General features: G+C 38.6%; 1 protein-coding gene across 1 annotated transcript; it reads left to right on the plus strand.

The window, feature by feature from the left end:
• Window positions 1–1393: 1393 nt before the first annotated feature.
• On the plus strand, window positions 1394–25345 carry stag2a (STAG2 cohesin complex component a). Its single transcript, XM_056260003.1, has 34 exons — window positions 1394–1636; window positions 2250–2334; window positions 2692–2767; window positions 4421–4555; window positions 4786–4882; window positions 4971–5047; window positions 5195–5399; window positions 9690–9841; window positions 9934–10007; window positions 10122–10245; window positions 10444–10542; window positions 10654–10733; window positions 10859–10966; window positions 11480–11588; window positions 11668–11785; window positions 11902–12005; window positions 14590–14682; window positions 14979–15068; window positions 15293–15496; window positions 15575–15645; window positions 15851–15938; window positions 16556–16636; window positions 16716–16808; window positions 17006–17177; window positions 18922–19049; window positions 19328–19429; window positions 19510–19658; window positions 21654–21782; window positions 22623–22828; window positions 22928–23147; window positions 23338–23430; window positions 23930–24056; window positions 24286–24363; window positions 24990–25345. The coding sequence occupies exons 2-34, from the start codon at window positions 2297–2299 to the stop codon at window positions 25011–25013; spliced, it is 3744 nt and encodes a 1247-aa protein (XP_056115978.1). The 5' UTR covers window positions 1394–1636; window positions 2250–2296; the 3' UTR covers window positions 25014–25345.
• Window positions 25346–26398: the final 1053 nt, after the last annotated feature.

Genomic DNA, 26398 nt, shown 5'->3' on the forward strand with positions numbered 1-26398 from the left:
ATCAAAATGTGCACTTATTGCCAATTCTGTTTATCTCAGTAGAAACACCATTCTGCCTCCTGCTGGATATATATAGTATTTACTTCTTGGAACATTTTTATTTAATGGCAATAAAATGTGCATGCAGAGGTGTTATATTTGGTTTTGTATTTTTTACTTTAAAAAGTGCCATAAAGCATAGCTATGTTACATATTCTTATAAATGTTTAAATATTGTGCCACCTTTACTTGAAAGTGTTCTTGGGATGTAAGTGGTAAATGTCACATTTTTAGTTGCTCAGTGTGATATTGTTTAGAGTCAGTTGAACAAAAGCTGATGCAGTGTTGTTTAGTGTGATTTACTTATTTCTGATGGTTAAGAGTAGTAACTGTCACTCAACTGTAGAAATACAACTGGGAACTGTGTAAACTACAATATAATGTGGTATGAGTTTATGTTTACATGTATGGGAAATATGTTTTTTTTTTCTGTATACTATTGATATAAAAAATAAAAATTTTCATGATGTTTTTACTGTTAATCTCTAGTTGTTCCGATGCACATGGTATGTGGTGCCATGAACCTCATGTCATTGTGTAATGTTAGAGATAAAACTGGGAAGTCATATTTTTCGCGTTGAGCTATAGATTATATTGCATTTTTATTTTTTTAAACTATATCGCCATTCCACAATATAAACTTTTTCACCATTCATGTATTTGCCTTAGCAAAGCAAATATCCTTATTGGTTTTCTGTTTGTTTCTTGTGTGCTTGATTTAGTTTTTTGAGAAATGTAAAAACGTTTATTTGTATATATGCCTTATACTTGTGAATTTTGTAAAATAAATAAATAAAATATATTCCTGACTGTGCTATGTTCTGATATCACTCAGTTTTTATAAACAAAGATCCTTTTTCCACTTGCTCTTTTCATTCTCTAGCTTGATTTGCACATTCATCTGTGTCAAAATGAAATGTAGTACACTTCTTGTTTATCCCCTTATTTTATCCAAATTTGGCACCGAGATTCTGGTTATTTCTCTCCTCATTTATCTGTCAAAACTTCTCTATACCAATTGTTGTTCCTGAATTCCTCTTACCATGGAAATCGGTCTCTGTCATCTGGAGAATTGGACATTTAACCCTTTTCTGTTAGTAGGCTAGCAGTACTGTTCTTTTCTCGTGTCAAAGTCTGATTTAACCCCTCTATTGAAGTTTAAATGGTTGATTTGAAACGCTGATATTCTCAAATCTGGTTAACATGAATAAAGTAGACAATCTTTTAGTTTTTCCTCATTTATTTGTTTGTAAACCGTGTGATTCAGAAACTATATATTAAAATGTAAACCATTTTAAAATGTCCAAAAAATTATCTGTGGTACTTCCACGATGTTTGTGTTTGTGCGTGGGTGTGTTTGTGGATTCTAGTGTGTGTGGATGCGTAATAAGTGTGTTTTGGGTTCCTCGAGGCTGTATTTTACTTCTGTCTGTCCGCCCACAGTACCAAACTGCCTCTTCCACCTTCGAACCATAACAAAACTGAGCCAGCAGTTCCACTTTGGATCATGTCTTAACCGCGGAGCGGAGGTCCGGTTCGGTTCCGTTCGGCGGCGGCTCTGGGCGGGTTTTATGCAGCTGGACTCACGCTGAGGGAGGTGAGAAATGGCGGCCGATCTTCATAAATATCCGCGATTTTGGAAAAAAATAAATTAAATAAAAGACATTTACTGTGAGTTTGGGGAGATACATTTCTCAGAGTCGTTCAAATGTCAGACAGTTTCAGCCATCAGCTTGAATATTGAAAATTATTGAGACACTATAATATGCTACGTGTAAAGAAACGTAAAGTTGTAATGTGGTTTTGCAGTTTTACATTGTTTTGGTGGGTTTGGGGCGGTTTTAATGTGTTTTAGAGGAGCTGGAGGCCTGTTAGCATGTTAGCTTGCTAGCCCGTGTTTACGGAAATCAAACTGAATATTAAAACACAATTAATAAAATCTCACACATTACATGAATACTTCGAGATTTTATGTGTTTAATTGAGTTTGTATAATGTTTGATTTTTCGTACAGTAATGTTGACAGCAAATGTCTGATATTTATTATTAAAGTCACATATATAAACACACCGTCCTTCACACAAACGCACGCGTAAAAAAAACTCATTCAGTAACTGCATCATGAGTCGTTATGGTAGTTTTTAAGCAGATATTTTAAGAAATGGTTTTCCTAAAGCAGTTTTTAAATTGTGTGGGTCTTTCTTCTGCAGTGTGGGGACACTTATAAACTCCAGAAGAAACAGAAGATGTTGAAAAAATGATAGCAGTTCAGGACTTTCAAGCAGACTTCTACCAGTAAGTACCAGACATACATTAACTCACTCCTCCAGCCAGCCAGACAGTGTCTGTGTATCAAAACCTAGGGAGCTGCCTACCTAAACGGCATTTTTGGAAATCATAAGCACATTTGAACAAGAAGTCCAGCATCTGTTACATGACTATTGCTTGGACTTGTGTTACCTATAACAAAACCTATATATCCATGTTTGTAGGGAAATTCATTAAACTACAACTTGGGTGTTTGCACATGGATGCACACAGAGTACATCTAGGCTTTGTATATTAGGAAATTAAAGCACCTGTTTAACACACACCCCAATTACTTTGATCTCCACGTACACACTGCTGTAATCACTGTTGCATTTTGTTTAGGGAAGGACACTCTCGGCTCTCGGACACCGATCTTGAAGATCTTGAGGGTCGAAATGGCAAACCTGGAAAAGGGAAGGTACCTATCAGCCAATAGCTGGGTTTCAGTCACGTGATTATGATGACGCGCGAAATTCAGATGGAGGGCAGGGAGTGAAGAGCGCAATGGACGAGATGGAGGAAAGTCCGTACTGTACTACTTTACACGCTATTACAAGAGAAAGATATAAACAAAAAAATCAAACATATGTTGGACGTGAACCTTACGTTATGAAGAGGAGCGATTTTTCAACTGAATTGAAAGATTTTCATGCCAACGAGGCGGTAGATATCAGCAACTACCTCGTCTTACACACATACTTTGACTTTACAAAGTTCGGAAACGTTACACGTTACACAAACATAGCCACTTAAGTTGTATTAACTGACCTTTGACGAAGTGATCACTGCACACAGGCATTTTCCCATTCGGCTCCTCCCATCCGCAGACGTAGGTTTGCAAGCCGTTTTCACAGAGTTTTTCAGTCAATTTCTTGCATTTTCCCCCCTTATAAACAACAACTTTTGGTACACGATAAAAACTCCTCGTGGTTTGATCGATTTAAGTAACCATAAACGACGCAAAACATAGGCATTTTGAGTTTGTTATAGTGCTTTCTAAATACAGCAAATCACTTCCTGCCCTCCATTTGCATTTCGCGCCATGGCAACGCAGTGGCGTGACGTCATATGAAAACAAGCTATTAGCTTTCAGATATAGTTCTTCTTCATTAGCTAAACAGAAACACAGTAAAACAGATATGAGTAGGGCTGCATGAATATTTGTAATAAAACCGAAATCGCGATATGGCTAATGCGATTTAATGAAATGAATTTTATGCGAGTGAAGTGTGGCACTGTTTTCATTTACACAGGTGCAGCTCACTAGTGGAAATGAAAACTCAGTGTTTTCAGTATCTCGGAGTGGCTTGGTTCACAGTAAATGCTGCTGGACACAAACTCCATCTATGCATGTGCTTAGCTTATAACGTGCATTTAGCAATGCATCATTGTGGCGAGCAGGACGAGGCAGAGGCCGGTGGCGTGATTGATAATGAGCGACACCTGCACGACGCACCGGTCTCGATCTTCACTGTCGTCGCTCCTCCTTTTATACTTCCGCTCCTCCGTGAGAGATAAGAGATGGTGCGTCGCACAGGTGTTGCTCACTATCAATCACGCCACTCGTCATGCTCGCCACAATCATCTTCATATCTTGTGATGAGAAGTGCTTATAAACAAGTGGTTGTCAACAAAAGAGAAGCTTTGAGGGCTTATTTTGTTGGTTTTCTGCCAAAATAAAAGCTCAGTGGTTTAACATTTGAAAATAAAGAAATTAAGACAACCATAAATGCTAGTGTTGTAATTTAACCGTTGCACTGAAATTAAAATGATTGTATTATTTTTCTAAATTAGATTATTTTTCTATCGAAATATTTCAATACAGTAACATTTCTCCTTGTTTAATATTTTTTTTCAATAATAATTATTATTATATCATCATCATATATTTAAACACAGTATGTTTGACCAAAATGTGCAGTTTTTTTTTTTAATGCAATGGCAATTTTTTATCAGAAAAATCGCAAATTTTTCTGATAAATTTTTTTTTATCCCCCCCCCCCCCCATATTGTGCAGGCTTATATCTGAGATGGCATACATACTAACTTGCTTTTTGCCTTTTGTGTCTAGAAGGGGAAGAAGACCCTTGGAGAAAAGTTGAAGGGGTCAGAGGTGAGAGGTCGGGTAAATGGCCACCATCAGGAGAATGATATGGAGAATCTCAGTTTGTTCGAGATTGTCAAATTGGGCAAGAGTGCCACACAGGTACCAACATGCGCACAACATCTTCAGGCTGATCTATCACTGTATTCATTCATAGACTCTATTTCAAAGTGCTCTGATGTATCATCTTGTGAATCAGTGGTGTGTGTGTGGTTAGTTATTATATCCAGGCCTAACTGCAGCGTGTGCTTTCTTTGTAGGCTGTGTGTGTATGAAAGAAAGTTTAACTGAGGTAGTTTGAGCGAGTGTGTGTGTGTTCTCTCTCTCTGCAGTCAGTGGTTGATGATTGGATTGAGTCCTATAAGACAGACAGAGACTCTGCCCTGCTGGAACTGATCAACTTCTTCATCCACTGCTCTGGTTGTAAAGGTGTGTGTTTGTATGCTCTTTAGGTGTAGATAAGTTTGCATACTTCAAGTGTGTGTTTTGTGTTACTGAATGCCTGTGTTTGTTGTAGGCGCTGTGAGCTCAGAGATGTTCCGGCACATGCAGAATTCTGAGATCATCAGGAAAATGACGGAAGAGTTTGATGAGGTTTGTTAATGTGTGAGTTTATACCACAGACATTTTAATAGGAAGAATATATGATATGTAAAACATTGTGTGTGCTGGGATGGAAGAGATTAGCTACTTCAAATGAATATGTGTAAAAAGGTTGTGTGTGTGTGTATGTGTTTTCAGGACAGTGGCGATTACCCACTGGCGAGTTCAGGTCCTGTGTGGAAGAAGTTTAAATTAAACTTGTGTGAGTTCATTGCGGTCCTGGTCCGACAGTGCCAATACAGCATCATCTATGATGAATACATGATGGACACGCTCATCTCTCTCCTCACCGGCCTGTCCGACTCACAGGTCAGAGCGTTCAGACACACCAGCACACTGGCAGGTGGGTTACCTTGGGCTACGTACCATGCAATGTTCAGAATAACATAACCTAACCACTACTTCTTCAGTATTGATATTTTGACTTGCACAACTGGTCAAAAGTTTGGAGTCAGTAATATATATATAAAAAAAGAATACTATTATTTAGCAAAGATTGCATTAAAAGTGATAGTAAAAACATTTAAAACATCACAAAAGATTTCTGTTTCAAATATATGCTGTTTTTTTCTATTCATCAAAGAATCCTGAAAAAAATGTATCATGGTTTCCACAAAAGTATTAAGCAGCACGACTGTTTTCAACATTGATAATAATAAGAAATGCTTGAGCAGCAAATCAGCATATTAGAATCATGAAGGATCATGTGACACTGAAGACTGGAGTATTGATGCTGAAAATTCAGCATTTCAATCACAGAAATAAATTATATTTATTAAATAAAATCAGCCTTTAAGAGCATAATAGACTTCTTTCAAAATCATTTAAAAAATCGTAACAACCTCAAACTTTTAAACAGTTTTGTTTTTATTACTGAATGCACAGAAATTTAGACTACTAAAAATTTTCTGCCGAAATAGCTATTTTCGGTTTCGGAATGGTTTTGGAGGGCCGAAATCTGACTGTAACAGACTTTTAATTAGCACTTTTCCGATGGCACTTTTTGACTGTGTTCAGTGTTCACGAAAGTGAAAAACAGTTAAACATGTCAGCTGTGTGGACACAACCTCTGGTTTCTTTCTTTCTGTTGATATGTGAACAAAATATTTGTAGCACGCTTGCCATCCAATAATCACAAAAAGCTTTGTTACTTTTAAAGGAGAACTCCGGTCAATTTTAACATTGAGCTCATTTTTTTGTACATTTGGAGTGCTGTCAGTACAGACAAAAACGACAAAAATCAGTGTTGCCTACACCGTGTTATCCTCTTTTTAAAATTCGCACCCTGTTGACTTCAATGGGGCAAGTTCTTAACCTGCTTTTAGCCTCTTAACATCCTTGATTTGTCATTACAAGTGCACAGCCATGTGAGTGGTGTTATTAAGAGTGACCACGGTCAATCTGACTGCAGTAGATCTGAAAGATATTAATAAAAATGATGTTTATTCAGCCAGCTCACATACCTGTATTTACTTCCTGGTTTCGTTCGAAGTCCACAGTAGTCGATTGTCGAGTTCGCGCGCGCGATCGTTAGTTATATTACTTACCAATGATCGCGCGCGCGAACTCGACAATCGACTACTGTTTTGCACCGATTTTTGTCGTTTTTGTCTGTACTGACAGCACTCCAAATGTACAAAAAAATGAGCTCAATGTTAAAATTGACCGGAGTTCTCCTTTAATATGAAGCAAAGTCTCACCTTAAATTCTGTAGATTTCATTACGAAATTCAAACAATAAATATTGTGTTGGTGCTCTTTAATACAATGTGACAGATTGCTGTAGCCTCTTCAGTTCAAGCGGATGTAGCACATGTGAACCGATCATCTAATCTCTTCTTTACTACTAGTTTTGTGCACAAAATAAAAATGGGTGAACACATTTTAAAAGATACATTACAACTTATCGAGATGAATCCTGTCTCATGTAATTGCTCAATCAGTGTTTCAGCTGTGGAAAGACATCAATAAAACAGCTTGTAGGCTATACAATGTCACTTAACATTACATTTACCTCAAGAAAGCTAAGTGTCCATAAAAATGCTTCGCGTCGGGTGGTTCTTCAGCTCTACGTCGTGCATTAAAATCCTTTAATGCATGGCTAGCCGTGAATTATCCCGCTTATACCTCGGTTATTTGCCAAGTTAAAAAGAAGTTAAAGCTGTAACTGATGTTTACAGTGTAATTTTTTAACAGACGTGTAAAAATGACGGTTATTTTCTTAAGTTACGGCTCGTTAGTTCTAGCACTCCGTCCGCTTTAAATAAAGTTCATTCAAATAAAAGCTATCGGATTGCTTTTATTTGAATGATTTATCGCATTTATTTAAATTCATTATTAAAAGAGAGAGAGAGAGAGAGAATTGAAAGAGAAAGAACAGAGAGAGAGAGAGAGAGAGAGAGAGAGAGAGAGAGAGAGAGAGAGAGAGAGAGAGAGAGAGAGAGAGAGAGAGAGAGAGAGAGAGAGAGAGAGAGAGAGAGAGAGAGAGAGAGAGAGAGAGAGAGAGAGATGCGTGCTCCCCCCTCCGTCCCCCACTCAACTTTAAATGAATTAGCTGTATGTCAAACCAAAATTTTCTTAAAAGTCCTGTGGGTGTGAAAGGGGAGAGTGCAGGTGCATTTCTAATTTTCTCCAAGTCAGACTCAGTAATACGCGGATGATGAACGCTGGTGTCTTTTCCATTTAACTATGTTACTATGGTTACCAATGTTTATAGTAGTGGATTCATTTCAAACTGTAATCAAACTGACTGGAACTAACTGTGCATTAAACGGTTTTACTGCACACCTTCCAGCCAATCAGAATCGAGTATTTAAACAGCCCGTGGTATAAATGTTTATATTTCACCAACAAACGAGTAGTAATACGAGTAGTTTGGAGTATAGTAATGGAGTAGCTGCCTTATATGCAATTTTAAAAAATGTAGAGCTAATTTTTTAGCTATTGAGTGTTGATTAAAGTTTGATCAATTAACTTATTATTTATTTTCAGTTTCGGGTTTTGGCCAAGTGCATCATGAATTTTCGGGTTCTGCCCAAAAACAGTGCATCCCTGCTTAATACATTTGCTAAGTTGCTTAGTCTTGTTTACTGTATCCTGACAATGCAATGCGCTTAAAGCTGCAGTAGGGAGTTTTGAGAAAACGTTGTCTTACCCTGAAAATTTGAACAAGCACAACTTACAGGTCCCACCCCCTTGCTCTCTGCTGCGCTACAGCCCTCCCTCCACAGCGGAGCCTGCCGTGAACGCGCAGGCTAGTAAGCAGGGCCACCGATGACGGCGGATAACCAGTTATGGCACATTCACTAGTAGGGACGAAACATCAACAATATGCTTTACATTGACTAAGGCCTGCCCATACTTTGACTACAAACTTGGTCCTCAAATCATTACGTATTTTGCAATACATGTAATGTAACTTTATAACGTTGCACCCTTTCTATAAGTTATAAATAGCTAGTAAGATAATATAACGGTAACTAACGTAACATATATAATATAATTCAAGTAATTATTCTAGCGATATGTAGGCCTAATGCTAGATAAGGTTTGCTAGTACATTTGTAACAGGGTTCAGTTGTTATGTGAAGAAGGAGGCGGGAACCGGCGAACGTTCAACAAGTTTAATAATAAATAAACAAATACAAAATTAAAGTATAAGCCAGCAGCCCCTCACGGAAAACACACAAAACAGAACATAAAATCACAACGTAAAATCAGGCCTGTTCCTCTCTCCACTGTCGTCGCTCCTCCTTTGCCTCCGCTCCTCCGTGAGAGATGCGAGACCGGTGCGTCTCACAGGTGTTGTTCATTATCACTCACGCCACCGGCCTCGCGCCGCTCTCACGTCCCTCGACCTCGTCCTGCTCGCCACAATATTATTTCAGCAACATGACAAGCCAGTGAATTAGCAGGTTTCAATTGTTGCTTTGCACAGTGGGTGACATTTTATCTACATGTTACGCGGCTAGAGTTTTGACACCGAGTCAATGGGCTCTGTCTAATTCTTTCTTTTTCGCTTGTTTATCATCATCGTTTTTTTTCCTTTTACCCGTCTTTGTTTTATGAGCAGGTGCCACTCGAGAAATTGGCAGTTTAGGTTGTTTCTCCGCCAATAGCACAGCTGCAGCACACCGGCAATCTTGAGTTTGAAAGACGGTACGCGCTGTGCAAGAGAGGGGTGTGATCAGCGCGTACACGAGCGTGATTGACACTGCTAAGACATTCCTCCTGGCTCTGACTGGTTGTTTCTGACCGGGAGCGTGTATTTCTGCAAATGGCAATAGGACCACTGGGAGGAGCCAGAGGAGCTTGATTTTTTTCACAGATTATCTGTCTCATATTCTACTGTCAGGACATAACGACAGTTTTAACAAATATGTAAAAAATATTTGTTTACAAAAGTTACCTACTGCAGCTTTAACTTCACCTTACATTTCCAGTTTGATGAATGGACCAGGCAGCGTACTTTGTATACTGCACAGTGTGCAGTAAGCAGAATGCTAATATTCCATTCTGAGCATGAACAAACTGTAATGTCATGAATTTTGTGATGCAATATTCAGTCATGGTGTTCTTATTCATAAAAGTATGAATTGTACACCCTAACCCTAAAGTTTTTCACTGTATTTCAGGCATGAAACTGATGACCGCTTTGGTGAACGTTGCTCTGAATTTGAGCATCAATTTGGACAACACACAACGACAATACGAGACAGAACGCAACAAGAGCGTCGGGAAACGAGCCAATGAACGCCTGGAGTTCCTGCTGCAGAAACGCAAAGAGGTGACACACACACACACAAACTCACACACACACGCACTCACTCTAAAATGAGACAATAAACCTGACTCAAACATGGATTCTGTCATTTTTAGCTCCAGGAAAACCAGGATGAGATTGAAAACATGATGAATGCCATTTTTAAAGGAGTGTTCATCCACAGATACAGGCAAGGAAACGTCTCAAAATGAACTAAATTAAAGGACTGATTCAATGAATTAATATTTTAAAATAACCACACAGTCTTTGAAAAGAACTGATTTTTTCATGTATGTGTTTGCAGGGATGTGATTGCTGAGATCAGGGTCGTCTGCATAGAGGAGATTGGTATGTGGATGAAGATGTACAGTGATGCTTTTCTTAATGACAGTTATCTGAAGTACGTGGGCTGGACCATGTATGATAAGGTATCACAAGCACATTCAGACAGATTGAATGCTATATACACATCAAAGAAGCTAAAAAAAAACAAATAAACAGCATGCTTATTTTCATTAATGTGAAGCAGCTTTGAAACAATCTGTATTGTATAAAGCTCTATATAAATAAAGGTAACTTTTACAATCTCTTTGTCTCATCCATTTATGATATTTTTCTTTCTCCAGCAAGGTGAGGTCCGTCTGAAGTGTCTTACAGCTCTTCAGGGTTTGTATTATAGCAGAGAACTTAACGCCAGACTGGAACTCTTTACAAGTCGCTTTAAGGTGAGTGTTCCACCAGGATACTTGAAATGGCAACATCAACTCACTTTATGGTTCTGAAGGCTCTGAAAAATGTATTTTCTTACTGACAGTTCTCTCCTCCTGTCTCTGTAGGATCGGATTGTGTCCATGACTCTGGATAAGGAATATGATGTTGCTGTTCAGGCCATTAAGCTGCTGACACTAGTTCTGCAGTGAGTTCAGCATTGATCATTCATCAGTGACAGTCATACTCACTGACATACATTTTTATTTTTTTTAATTATTTTTTTTAAGATGTGTCCATTTAATTTGCGGGTGTGTTTGTTTGTGCACACAGAAGTAGTGATGAGGTCTTGACTGCTGAAGACTGTGAGAGCGTCTATCACTTAGTTTACTCTGCCCACCGACCGGTTGCTGTGGCAGCAGGGGAGTTTCTCTACAAAAAGTGAGTGCCACATTTTTTTTATTCAACAGCACAGTCTGTGCTTCATTAAATACCAATGTGATTAAACACATTTGCCACATTAAGCTCAAAGTATACTTTGCACACTGTCCTCGTGACATAACTTTCGTCATCAGGAGGGTCCGCGGATGTCCACGTGCAGCCCAATTTTAGGTCCGGTTATACAGTTGAGTGCGCAAGCCTTTCAAAAGTATTCTCCTTTGGCCTGAGCACATGGATAGACGCATGCGAAAATCTAGTGGACTTCTTTTCAAGTGCTCAAGTCACTTGCACATACGCTGCTGTTCGCGCACCATAGATTCATAATTTGGGCTGTGCGCGGAGCCTCCTGATGAAGAAAATTACGTCATTGCGCAAACCCTCATGGAACACGGATGACCGAAGTATACTTTGGGGTTTAGTTCTGACCCGTAATACATCTGACTCTCACCCTGACTCACTGATTCCGCCATGTGGCTATTTTGTGAACAACAATTTTGTGTGTTGTGCTCCCAGGTTGTTCAGTCATCATGGTCCAGAGGATGAGGGGCGGCCAAGGAGAGGCAGACAGTGTTTGAATGCTAACCTCATCAGAACAACTGTCTTGTTCTTTCTGGAAAGTGAGGTGTGCTTGATGTGCTCGGCCTGTAATGTAGAAGAAGAAAAAAATTTTGGGTTATTTTATGAATGTTTGTGTGTTTTAGCTCCATGAGCACGGTGCCTACCTGGTGGACAGCTTGTGGGACTGTGCATCAGAGCTCCTGAAGGACTGGGAGAGTATGATCAGCCTGTTGCTAGACGAACCGTTCCCTGGAGAGGAAGGTACAAATGCACACACGTGTATTTCTCATCGATTTCTGTTTTTGTGTCTGGACCAAAATTTGGCAAAAAATCTTTCTAACCTACATCACTTAAACACCGTAATGTGTGTATTTCAGCTCTCACTGATGCTCAGGAAACTGCTCTGATTGAGATCATGCTCTGTGCTGTCAGACAGACCTGTGAGTGTCACCCACCCATCGGACGAGGCTCTGGAAGAAGGGTAAGACACACACACACACACCACCCGCGGCGCTACCATTGGGCCCTGGTGGACCTGGGCATTTCACTCTGGGCGACTAAATAATGTCTATCATTAGCCATTGGCTAATAAATTCTTATATTTTACTCGCCTGTGTGTGTTAGATTCCAAGTATAAGTTTAGCATAGATATATTTTCACTCGTTGAACACTGACTGAGCGCTTGAGAGTTTCGCTCTCCGTCAAGCGATCTGATTCTGTAGTATTTCAAATTCAGCTCAGCGTACCTGTATTTGACATGGCGTAAACTCTAGTGTGAAGGCGCACGACTCGCCGTCGCGTTTCTCTCACACACGCAAAGAGAGAGAGAGCGAGAGTCTTACATAACACGCAAAATCGACGCGCTACATGTAAACGATATCCTTGGTTGTATTTTCCTGTCAAAATAACGGAGTTCATCTGGAATTTTTCAGCTTTTAAGAACAAGCAGAAGATATGCCGGTTTCTCCGTTAGTGGGCGGAACTAATGCGCAAAAGGCAATCTCATTGGTTGGCACTCATCCCTGTTTTAATTTCAGCAAATCAGTTCAAGCAAACGCTGACAGCGTGATTAACATTCATGAACCCAGCAGCTCATGTGTTGTATATTGTCATTATTAGTAGTAGAATTAGTTGTGGGATTATTATCTTTTAATAATAATTACTACCAGTCCTAAGTTCAGTTAAAATGACAAATATGAATTCATGCATGATTATTAATTTTAAGATCTAATTACTAAAGTTCTATCATTAAATAATGCTTGATTATCATAACATCATAATATAATGCTTGACTGACTGATTTTAAGAGTGTACATTTAGATATTTAAAAAACTGTGCCATTTTACAAAGATAAGCTGATTTGGTGGAATTATATATATATATATATATATAGATATTAGGGCTGGGTAAAAAATATCGATTTCTCCATTTTAATTGATTCTCTTTTTTACGAACCGATATCGATTCTTAAATCCCAAGAATCGATTAGGCTAGTCATCCTGTTTTCAGTTGATGAATGAATGGAACATTGTAGAGCGCATCCCATCCAATAAATCGCAATAATCTTTGTGCTTTGTTACTATTGATATGAAACAAAGTCTCAGATTTCAAATTACGTCCATTTTCTCACGAAATTCAAAAACATAAATACTGTTTTGGCACTGTGGCGTGAGATCGCTCTGGCGCAGCTCAGCTCAAGAGAAGCACATTATCTTCTCCTCCGCCTTAATAATATCAGTTACAGCGCGAAATAAACATGAATGAGCATCTGAAAGTGTGTTACAAAATAGAGTACAAATTATCGAAATCCGTATCATGTCACATGGAATCGCTCAATCAGTGTTTTAACCGTGGAAAGACGTCAGTAAAACAACTTGTAAACAATGTCATGTAACGTCACATTTACATCAGATAAACCATATCCAGTGACCATAAACTCATTAGTCAGCTAGAAAAATTAACTCTAGAGAGGAGCATTTTGCTAAATACATGCACCACATTACATATTCATTATAATTTTTAATGTTCTTCAATATTTAATGCATGTTTGAATAAATCTGGCAAGTTTTTATGACAGCCACCATTTAAATGTTTATATTTCATATAACTTTATTATTATAAAAATAAATGAAAGTGTAATTTAAGTGTTTGTATACAAATCAGTTAATTTTTTACCTTCAATATTATAGTAGGCTAATGAAGCCTAGTAGGCTACGACTGACTCCCATTGTTTACAGCATTAGTTAAGAGATTTGTTTTCCTTGAGAAAATTTGCCATGTATTGTACCTGATATTCAAAATAATCAATATTGAATCGAATCGAATCGAATTGCAAGCTTGTGAATCGAAATCAAATCGAATTGTGAAATTTGTGTCAATACCCAGCCCTAATATATATATAAAAAATAGTATATCAGTCTGGCGAGTAACCAAAACAATTTTTGTAGATATTTAAAAATCACCCAATCCATTTCCTAAATGCATGTTATTTATCTTATTTTGAACGATTCATCCATGTATGTTTCATGTAAAAAAAAAAAGTTGACCTTGTAATTGAATAATTTTCTTAAACTCGATCTTCCTTTTAAAACGAAAGGCTTCTTTCTGGTGACATGCTAGACTTCTCTGATCATTTAGTCTGCTTAAACCCCGGTCATTTCTTATAATCGACCTCAAGCTCATATTCAGATCTGCCACCATCCAATCAACAACTAATGATTAGAACCAAGTCTCCATCCTATATTTTTTTCTCTTTTGATAATCCGTTTTACAACACGGAAGATACGATCTGATGCTACTTTTGTTTCATCTCAACTATAAAGCATGATTTGGCTTTATCTTTTTTTCTTAGCTTTTTTTTTAAATGACATGTTTCACTATATTTGTGTAGACATTTTCAAAACATTGGACCTCGCAACTGTAGTCAAACCTGTGTACACACAACAGTGTTTTCAAACCATCATACTTATGTTATCTGTCATACTTATGTTGTCGTAAGAGGTCAGGAGTAGATCAAGTAATTGTCTCATTCTCAAACCCGTTTGCTGTTTTTTATTTTGGCTCAGGTTCTGACAGCTAAAGAAAAGAAAACCCAGCTGGATGATCGAACAAAGATCACAGAAACGTTTGCTGTGGCTTTGCCTTTGTTATTGGCTAAAGTAAGTGTTTCTCTTCCCTGCCAGACAGTGTGTAATGCATCAAAAGAATAGCAAACAAATGCAAACGATTGTGACAAAATGTCACTTTGATTGATCCTCAACACTTTTTGCGTTTTTTTGGGGTTTTCAAAAGAAATTTCATTGCAATATTAATTGGCTTTTTGGGCATAAAAAAACAGTCCGCAATTTGCATATAAATATTCCAACCAAATGGTTCGGGCCACCTGAATCAGGATGCAAACCGATTGATTTCTGAACAGACTCTCTCTCTCTCTTTCTCACTTTTTCTCTCTCAGTATTCAGTGGACCCAGAGAAGGTCACTAATCTGTTGCAGTTTCCTCAGTATTTTGATTTGGAGATCTATACAACCGGTCGGCTGGAGAAGGTGATTATGCTCATCAAAAAAAAACAAAAAAAACGTGCCACATAGTAATACAAATATTGTGCTTATAAAATATGGCTTTGTGTTTTGTTTTTTCTATTGGAAGAAAGTTTCCAATAGTACCAATAGTTTTTTTAATAACATGAATAGACATGAAGTAAAGAAATGATTGATTGTTTTTGTTTTGTTATAGTAGTACTGTAAGTAATAACTATGATGTCCTGCAGCATCTGGATGCTCTGCTGCGTCAGGTCCGCGATGTGGTGGAGAAGCACACAGACACAGATGTATTAGAGGCATGTTCTGTGACATTCCATGCACTGTGCAATGAGGAATTCACCATCTATAACCGTGTAGATATCGTCCGCAGCCAGATGCTCGATGAACAGATTGACAAGTTCCACCGCTTGCTGGAGGACGTCCTGCAGGAGGTTTGTGTGTGTTTTAGTTTAATTACAGTTCTGTGTAATTTTAGACAGTTTGAGTTTGAATGCTTTTGTTTCTTTAAGGGGGAGGAGCCTGATGAAGATGACGCCTATCAAGTTTTGTCAACACTCAAACGAATCACAGCCTTCCACAAGTAAGAACACATGCTCAAAACTGAGAAATAGTTGAGCTAACTTGCTAAAATCTTTAAGTTCTTAAAACACTGCTTTCATTTGATAAGCAAATTATTCTTATTTATTCTTTTGATTTTGGTGCGGAATGAGTTCTGGACATGTTTCAGTGAGACCAGAGGAGTGTCTTCATCATAACTGTGTGTCTGTGTGTCTGTCTTCCTGCAGTGCCCATGACCTTACTAAATGGGACCTTTTCACCAGCAACTACAAACTTTTGAACTCTGGCCTGCAAAACGGGGATATGCCTGAGCAGGTACTGACTACTAACACAGGGGTTAACTCATTTTAGCAGCTATCCTGCCTCTAAATGTTGTCCTGACCTGAATCAACTTCATGCTACTTTAATAACAAAAACATTTAATTACCCAGAATGCATTTAGATTACAATGTGCCTACATAAATTGGTAATTAAGGAATATTAATCAAGCAACGATGTTGTGAAGAAAAAGAAAACTACTCAATGATCTTGGCTTGAAAGCATCAAATCAGTATTAAAGGGATAGTTCACGCAAAAATGAAAATTAAGTCATCACTTTCTCACCCTCAAGTTGTTCCAAACCTGCATGAATTCCTTTCATTTAGCATATCTAAAAAGAAGAAATTAATTATTATATAATTTTAAAGATTATTACCCCTGATTTATTCATTTATTTATTTTACAAATGTAACTAGTGCTTAATTTTTCCCATTTTTGCTAAAAAAATAAAATATTTTATTGTATTGATAATGTTCTGTTTTTAGTTACAAGTACTGTAGTTCTCTACAGGCCATATTTGGTCTGTGACCTGTGTGTTTGACTCTGCTCTAAACTCTTGGACCTAACTTCAGGCACTTTCATTGTTATTTAATTGTTTTGTTTTGTTTTTATAGATTGTGGCTCACGCACTCCAGTGCACTCATTATGTCATACTCTGGCACTTGGCTAAAGTCTCAGAGGGCAGTGCCAATAAGGTACAACACACACGTACGTGCCCAGACCTGTGTGAGACTGTCATTTTGAATGTTTAGTCACACTCTTGTCCCATTTCAGGATGAAATGGTGCTGTTGCGGAGGCAGGTGAGAGCCTTCTGTCTGATGTGTCAGAGGTACCTGAACAGCATCAGTACCACTGTCAAAGAACAGGTGAGTCTGACCTGCCACAGACCACGCATCCTTTCATGCATATGGTATTGTGGGAAAATTAATAATTTCTTGGGGGCAGTCGTGGCCTATAATTGTTAGAGAGTCATACTGGTAACCCGAAAGTTGCAGGTTTGATTCTTAATACCGGCAGGAAACTATTTTTACTTTCATGAACTGTGTGTATCCGTGTGTTGCAGGCCTTCACCATTCTCTGCGATTCACTCCTGATCTTCAGTTATCAGATTGTGGCATCGGGACGGGAAGCTTTAGAACCCCTGGTGTTCAGTCCAGATGCATCCTTACAGAGCGAACTAATCAACTTTATCCTGGATCACGTGTTTGTTGACCAGGATGAGGACAGCAGCACAGGTGAACAAAAAACAAATACAAAGAGGACAGAAGACTGTTCTGATCCACTCTAAAGTGGATTTGAATGTATAACAGCATGTATGCAGTCTTTGCTCCAGAGGCACGATCAGCTGCTGATTTGTAATGCATAGTTCTAATTTCTGCACGACTGACATCACCAAAAAAAAAAAAAAACTGATATGGCAATATGTCTCAGGTTTGAGTTTGGGGTCAGACTACTGTTGTTGTCAAACAATGGCATACCTTGTTTAAAATAAATTAATCTGGATTCATTATGCTTTGAGTTTTTGGATCTTTTAAAGGGGTCATATAATGCCATTTTTGTACAAATTAATATGATTCTTTAGGGTCTAAATTAAAAGTTTGTAATATACTTTAATTAAAAATTCTCATTAGTATTGTAAGAAAACAGTTATTTTACCTGGTCAAAAACAGCTCTGTTTTCAGCACGCCGTTTCAGTGCATATGCCTTTAAATGATCATGAGCTGTGCTCACCCCGCCTCTCTGTTCTGTGCGTACACCGTTTGTAACACAATAACCATAACGCGTTGTTCATTATAAACGTGGGATTATAAATTATATTGAGAACGTCGTACATAGAAAACATCCAGTAATGTACCCTGAGTGTAAACCTTAGACGCATTCATCGTGAAGCGTGCAAGCGATTTGCAAAGATATAAATATTAATATAAAGGTTAATAAAACGTTACACTCACTTCAGTTGTTCTAGAGGTGCAGCAGGAACACGAATAGCTGGTACCGATCCTTTATTCAGGAGCAGCTTCTTAGCAAAACCAGCTTTATACTGACCCTCGTTTATAAAGCAGTCTGGTGAGAAATGATTCGTGCAAACATGAAAGCATTGACGTTGCTCGTGGGGAATATTCCCTTCGAAAACAAAACTCAGCCACTGCGTCTTCAGCGGTTCGGATTTAGGAACATCAAAATGACTGCTGTGTTCGTTATTGCTCCCAAGAACAGAACACCACAATCGCTTAGACGCCATTCTGCTCATAGACAGTGCTCCAGCATATCAACAATGACCGCGCCTGTCTGCGCGGACTATGATTGACAGCTGGCTCACGAGCTAGGGCGGGTCTGTGTTGAAACGCGACTGTCAATCAACAATCGTCGGAGGGGTGTCCGACCGTGTGACGTCACACGGTCGAACGGCTCGATTTGAGGCAGGGGAAAACATATAAGGAGATTAAAACAAAACCACTGGATGGATTTTTATCATTGTATGATGGTTGTGTACAGGCACTGCCAACACACATTTCAGTACAATCAACTTGTAAAAGTGCATGTACCATTATATGACCCCTTTAAGTTTTAGTTACCTGGACTTTCTGTGGAGGGACAAAAATCTCCCAGGTTTAATTAAATCTTAATTTGTGTTTTGATGATTAACCATTGACTTGAGGGTGAGTAAATGATGACTGAATGTTCATTCCATTTAATATTTTTTTTGGTTTGGTGCTGTTATTGGAGCAGAAATGAGACACTGCACCTCATTAATTTATTTAGAAACACTAAAATTTGTAGAAAAACATTTAACAAACTAGCAGTCAAAAGTTGGTATTTGTATTCAATTTGTATTATTTTGTATTTCCATCCTTGCTTTAAAAAAAAAAAAAGAATAAAAAAAGTACGAATTATTATTATTATTTTATTCTGCACAATTATTGGCTGCTTTTTTCACTAATCAGTCCAATTCATCCATTTCTGGGGTGTGTCTTGCAGACGACGAGGCTGGTAAGATTGAGGCGCTCCACAGACGCAGGAATTTATTGGCCGCCTTCTGCAAATTGATCATTTACAACGTGGTGGACATGAAGACAGGAGCTGATGTCTTTAAACAGTACATGAGAGTGAGTCCCACTCACAGTCCCTGTGTGTTTTTTTAAAACATTTTTAGTTAACATTTTTAGTGTTTTGCCTTTATTGGGATAAGATAAAATATAGTACACAGAATGTGAAGTGGGAGAGAGAGAGTATCGGGAAAGATCCGTGAACCTGGAGAGGAACTCAGGCCACCCGAAGTGCAACCTTTCTACAAGTCGGAGCCCTGCCTATGAGGCTATCGGCTCCGACACAGTCCTCTGTGTTACTTGAAGCTTACAGTGCATCTCTGTCTCTGTCTGTGTAGTACTATAATGATTATGGTGACATCATTAAGGAGACCATGAGTAAGGCACGTCAGATCGACAAGATTCAGTGTGCCAAGACTCTGATCCTCAGCCTGCAGCAGGTGAGATAGCGCTTCTATCCTTACACAGACCCACTCTGCCAGCAACACTGAATAACAGAAGGGTGATGTGTGTATTTCAGCTGTTTAATGAGACGCTGAGTGATCTAGGCTGTAACTTTGATCGTTCTGCATCTGCTTTCTGTGGGATTAAAGAACTGGCCCGACGCTTCTCGCTCACGTTTGGACTTGATCAGGTCAAAACAAGAGAGGCGATTGCAATGCTCCACAAGTAAGAAAACTCAAACATGCTTGCTGTTAAGACCCAACAGGGTTATGGGGCTGGGCTCCATCCACTTTCTTTCTCCTGTCTTTATAAATCATATATTTTATTTATGTCTAGGATTTTTATTTGCTATAACCTCTTATCACCAGATTAAGCACCAAAAGCAGCTCTCGATTGCATAAAGGTACTGAAACAAATGAATAAAAATAGTGTTTGACTGAAATGGGTTTTTCACTGGCCTATACCAATATTTCAGAAGCAGGGTGGCCGATTTAATGCAGAGATATGCATAATATTAATAACATTAATTTAATGACAGCAAATGAGTTGTACACAAACTTGCTGAAATGAAAAGAAAATTAAAAGAAATGTGGGCTTTGTTTTAAGAGAGGTTCACAAATCTTCTGACTGTCATACTGCTCTGTTACGAGCATCAGCATCATTTGTAGAAAAGGGGCATCAGCGTCCCCATATGTATGGAGGGATTATTGGGTCAGATTAAAAACTAAAAGTCTAAAACTAAAAGTCTTAAACGAAAACCAAAAGTCTAAGTCGAAAACTAAAAGTCTAAGTCGAAAATGAATTTGGTATTTAGGATTGGGCATTTAGGGATTTAGGATTGGGCATTTAATCATTTAGCCATTTAGGATTGGGCGATTGAGGATTGAGGAGTGTATGCAAATAAGAAGGCGTGGCCCAAATACTGGAGGCTGGGTTTGAAATGGCTGGTGCAGATGCACCTTATGGACAGCAGAGGGAGCTCCAGTGCTAAGGAGCACACTGTAATGAAACCGAACAGAGCGAGTGAGCAGGTCATGGTCTCTGGAGCGAGGAGCCGAGGACTGTACTTTATAATGTGATAACTTCAACTTAATGACAGCGTTGTATAGGGGTACTGGAACGGTACATGTATTCCTATTGAACCGAAACGGTAGCCTATGGGCGTCACGGTTCGGTGCACGAATTTACACGGAGAATAAACGGTATAAAAATAAATAAAACTCTAAATAGCGAAACATTTCGCTCTATTCCCGTTTGGTGTGAACGCAGCATAATAAACAGGCTGCGATGTCAAGATTGCAATGAGAGAGAGAGAGAGAGAGAGAGAGAGAGAGAGAGAGAGAGAGAGAGAGGGTTGGGTGACAGTTGTAGGTTACAGTTTGACAAGATTTTAGAGTGTGACAAAGGGACAATGTTGTATTTTATTGCGAGTGTACACAAATATACACACTTTGCAGTTTGAACTTTGCGCACACACTCCAACATTGCAATCTTGACGTCGCAGCCTGTTTATTATGCTGCCTTCACACCAAACGCGAATAGAGCGAAATGTATCGCTATTTAGAGTTTTATTTATTTTTATACCGTTTATTCTCCGTGTAAATTCGTGCACCGAACCGTGACGCCTGTAGGCTACCGTTTCGGTTCAATAGGAATACATGTACCGTTCCAGTACCCCTATACAACGCTGTCATTAAGTTGAAGTTATCACATTATAAAGTACAGTCCTCGCTCCAGAGACCATGACCTGGTCACTCGCTCTGTTCGGTTTCATTACAGTGTGCTCCTTAGCACTGGAGCTCCCTCTGCTGTCCATAAGGTGCATCTGCACCAGCCATTTCAAACCCAGCCTCCAGTATTTGGGCCACGCCTTCTTATTTGCATACACTCCTCAATCCTCAATCCTCAAATGCCCAATCCTAAATGGCTAAATGATTAAATGCCCAATCCTAAATGCCCAATCCTAAATCCTAAATGGCTAAATGACCAAATGCCCAATCCTAAATACGAAATGCCCTATCCTAAATACCAAATGCCCAATCCTAAATACCAAATTCATTTTCGACTTAGACTTTTAGTTTCAAACTTAGACTTTTGGTTTTCGTTTAAGACTTTTAGTTTTAGACTTTTAGTTTTCAATCTGACCCAATAATCCCTCCATACTTATGTCTTAGTGACAGAGTCTTAAGTGTGTGTGTGTATGTGCTTTTCGTGTTTTAGGGATGGAATAGAATTTGCATTTAAAGAACCCAGTCCACAGGGAGAAGGCGGCCCTCCTCTCAACCTTCCGTTCCTTGACATCCTCAGTGAGTTTTCCTCCAAACTACTGAGGCAGGACAAGAAGACTGTGTAAGACACTCACACTGAGAATCCCTTGCTTTCTCAGATCCCTCAGAGACCTAAGCATTGTTATTCATGATGTAAATGTCTTTAGGACATTAGTTATAAGAACTATTTTGTTTAGGCACAATTTACATTGGTGTATAAGTTGGAAAAATGTTGCAAAATTGCAACGCTGGCCATTTAGCGCTGAGCAACTTTTTTTTTTTTTATACAATAAGTGAATATTTTAAAACAATCCAGCACACAATTGTATTTAAAATAATGCATTTGAGCTAGGAAGGTAAAAATATATTTTACAATTTAAGTACAGTAAATTTAATTTAAAAACATATTATGTCAATGAGACATGTTCAAAATTGTAGATGGCATGTAAGCCTATATATATATATATATATATATATATATATATATATATATATATATATATATATGTGTGTGTGTGTGTGTGTGTGTGTGTGTGTGTGTGTATATATTATTTGATTTCTTTTAAACGGATCAATTTGTTCCAAAAGTGTTAAGAATTGTGCCAGCCATTCTTAACACTTTTGAAACTAATTTATCTGAAGTATCAGGCATATAATATATAGACATACATTTTGTGTGACTTTAGCAAGCTGTGGCCGATAATGTTTTATTTGTTTTTGTTCTCACTAAAACTGCTGTTCTGATACATTTCAATCTTCAGCTACTGGAATGTGTAGTTTTTACCCATATTTAGTGAATATACAAGTGTTGCAATTCTGCTGCGCTGGGTCTCTGAAGGTTAACTGTGTACTGTCTTTTAAATGAATTTCTCTACTGAAATATATCTGTGTTCGTTGTTTGACCTCTGACCTTTCCCATCAGGCACCTGTATCTAGAGCGGTTTATGACCTTTCAAATGGCCCTCCAGAGGGACGATTGCTGGTTGCCTCTCATCTCCTACCGGAACTCTCTGCAAGCGGGCGCTGATGATGATACACTGTCTGTCATCAGCGGCATGAGCAGCAGGAGCTCCGCCCGCAGTCGCAGGAGCAAACCACCTGCTGCCAACAAGAGAAAACTGCCTGAGGGTTCGTGTGTTCAATCATAATTATATCATTAATTATAATCTCTACAGAGTTAAAACTAACTTTCCCTTTCATTGTCTTCTCTATCTGTCCGTCTATCAGAGGAGAGTAGCTGTAGCAGCAGTGATGTGAGTGCGTGGGTCAACCGAGAGCAGACTGGCCCACACACTCCTGTAATGATGTCATCACCCCACATTGTCTCCACTGTCCTGCGGGACGCAAAGAAGCTTCGACCAGAGGAGGGGTACATGGGAGTTTACAGCATGAGCAACGAAACGCAACACACACCCCTGCAGCAGCCGCACCAACACATGGACTACAAGTAAACATACACATATACATTTATACCTGGGCTAGGCAAGTTCGGTCCTAGAGAGCCGCTGTCCTGAAGAGTTTAGCTCCAACCCTCCAACTCTGCAGGACAGCGGCTCTCTAGGACCGAACTTGCCCACCCCTGATTTACACATACTCCCTCTATTAGTTAAGAGTTGACTGAGAAATGTTGTTTTCAGTTCTCAGGTCGCGTGGATGATGGCCCAAAAACAGCAGCAGGACAGAGCAAGCCTGCAGTATGGCAAGATGAGAGGCCACATTCAGCACACCATGTGAGTGCACATCTATGTACACATACACTACTGTTCTAAAGTTAGGGGTCAGGACGTTTTTAAATGAATAAAAACGCTGTAAGGGGTGTCTCAATGACGTAGTTATCGTGCGACTCTTTGACTGGGGGTTTTAAATGTAGATCAACATTCACGTTACACATTAACAAAAAGAAGAAAGTTTGTGTTTGTCAAGGAACAAAGAAAGGATGGAAAAATGTCTGCAAACACGTCACATTCTGATGTCACGTGTCTTTACGAGATGTGTGTGAACGCCCGCTCAGAGTTCAGAAAATCACTGTCAGTGTGAATGAACCAAAATTAAACGATCCCGGGACACGTGATCAGTGCATGTTTTTTTTATCAAATTAATGCAGCCTTTTTGAGCATAAGAGACTTGTTTCAAAAAAACATAAAAAAATAAAAATTACAGATCCAAAACTTTTGAACGGTAGTGATATTAGTGATAATTTTTTTTTTATTGATGTGCTTTTTTTGCCAGTCGCCGTGGCAGCGGACTGATGGAGGATGATGAGGAGCCAATTGTAGAGGATGTGATGATGTCATCAGAAGAACGACTGGACGACCTTAATGAGGGCATGGACTTTGACACTATGGACATTGATCTGGTAGGAATCAGAGTTCAGGAAAGCATAACATTAATCAGTGAGAACTCTTTCTTACCAAAAGATTCACTGTCACCCAATCAGGTGCAGAGTGACCGTGAAAGTTTCTCAGATGTTCACATAGTCCATCTAATCCAATATCCTTTAGCTGCAGAGTCAACACACACATACATAGAGAGAAAACACATTTTGTGTCATTGTTTTTAACTTTACCTTTTTTGTCCCTCTGAAGCCTTCATCCAAAAACCGCAGGGAGAGGTCAGAGCTGAAACCAGACTACTTTGACCCTGCCTCCATTATGGACGACTCGGTGAGCATTTATTCATCCGAATGTTTATTCATTCATCTAGTAATCCACTCGGTCTATTGATTAGTGGTGCTTGTTAGAAATCCCTCAGACTTAAATTAAAGGAGGGACCAGAGCATTTTTTTTTTTTTTTTTTTTTTTATTAATCTTGTGCCAGAACACCTTAGCAGCTGAACAGCATTGTTGTAGCATTCAAAACCCCCCCCCCCCCCCCCCCCAGCACACAAAAATCTTCTTTGCTCATTTGTTCTCTCTGTTTGTCCATTGTTCTTGTCATTGTGAACTGACGGAGAGAGAGATGCTGTGAAAGAATACAGTACTAATGGCCTGTTCACACCAAGAACGATACCTATAAACTATGAAGTGAACGATAACGATAAACTATTATGTTTAAAACGTCATTGTAAAGGTGTAGTCTCATTAGCTACTTTTTGTGGGCAACAAATTCCATTGCCTTTTGTTAATAACAGCAATGCACACAGATCACACAGAAGTCACTCTGAAACCAAAACATTTCTGTTGGAATCTGTGTGATCAACTTGAACCCTGTTATCATTAGAACCATCATTAGAACCTCTTTGCACCTGCAATACTGGGGTTATAAAGCAACTCTGTGTTTTGCCTTCCAGGTTCTTAATGTCTCCATGTTCTGAGATGGGTAAATGAGAGCATCGCTGACATGTTTCTCCTCTTCTGATTTCACTCCATGGACTAAGTGCACATGATGGTGCTGTGTATCGTTCCCTCCTGAAAACACACCATAACTTTCCATCTGTACATACAACAGACAAACATTTACAGCATGAGATCAGACTTATCTATTCATGCTTTTTTTGTAATGGAAGTTTAAAAATAGCTGTTTTTGTAACTCCTGGAGGAGTTTTGATTTTTAAGTAATTTTGTAAAGACAATCAGTTGTAAATGACTTTATAAAGGGTGATTGAAATCTAAAATTTATAACTCAACTTTCCTTAAAGGGTTTAGACTTGCAGTGTCTGTTTTTTTCCCCCAGTACTTCTCTCTCTTGTTTTTGCTTTTTAACCATCTCTCACAATGTTTTCGTTGTGATGATATTCCTCACTTGTATGGTGGTGGTTGGCTGATTGAGAGTTTTTTTTTAGTTTTATTGGTCCTCTAAGAGCTCAAAGCACTTGTGCTGATTGGCTGGCACTTTGAAAGCCTGCCCCTCCCTCAGATTTAAATTAATTTCTCTCTCTCTCTCTCTCTCTCTCTCTCTCTCTCTCTCTCTCTCTCTCTCTCTCTCTCTCTCTCTCTCTCTCTCTCTCTCTCTCTCTCTCTCTCTCTCTATATATATATATATATATATATATATATATATATATATATATATAATTTTAAAGGTATTTCTGCATAAAGGGCATTACCCCCTTTTTCAGAGAAAAGCTCTTTCTGTAGTATATGTCTAATTTCTTTTTAAAGATTAGAATGAGGTATTATAATACAATGTTATATATCTTAAATAAATACATACATATATATATATATATATATATATATATATATGTATTATTTTGTTTTACACAAAATGGGTAATGTAATGTGAATCATTGCTGGTTTATATTTAAGTTAATGTTTTATGTTTGGTATCCAACCTACTGTTTCATTCACGCTTCATCTGTCCTGAGAGAATCACTGATGTTTTATTCACTTTTATTTTGGAAAAGCTCCACTGTGAAAAATTCTATAATCTTTTCCTTTGTGTATGGATTCAGGTTGTGTGTTATTTTTGAGGTTGGGTAGTTGAAATCATGAATGGCTTGTTAATCAGAGCGAATCATGATGATTGTTTTTGTTGTAAGAAATCTTGGTGATTGTAAGCAGGGTAAATGCATTTCTGCGAGGAGCTTTTGTTCAGGATTGGAAAGGAAACGTCTTTTTATATACATTTCACACATAGTTGGTCTGTCATTTGTCCCACTTTGATTTTAATTTCCAGTTCTGCAATGTCTCCTTATTTCAATAAGTGTGTGAGTGTATGTATTTTAATGTATTGGACTGTACATAAAAACCAAGATGT

This window comes from Rhinichthys klamathensis, unplaced genomic scaffold, assembly GCF_029890125.1.
Source record: "Rhinichthys klamathensis goyatoka isolate OS25496 unplaced genomic scaffold, OSU_Roscu_1.1 h1tg000172l_1, whole genome shotgun sequence".
NCBI lineage: Eukaryota > Metazoa > Chordata > Actinopteri > Cypriniformes > Leuciscidae > Rhinichthys > Rhinichthys klamathensis.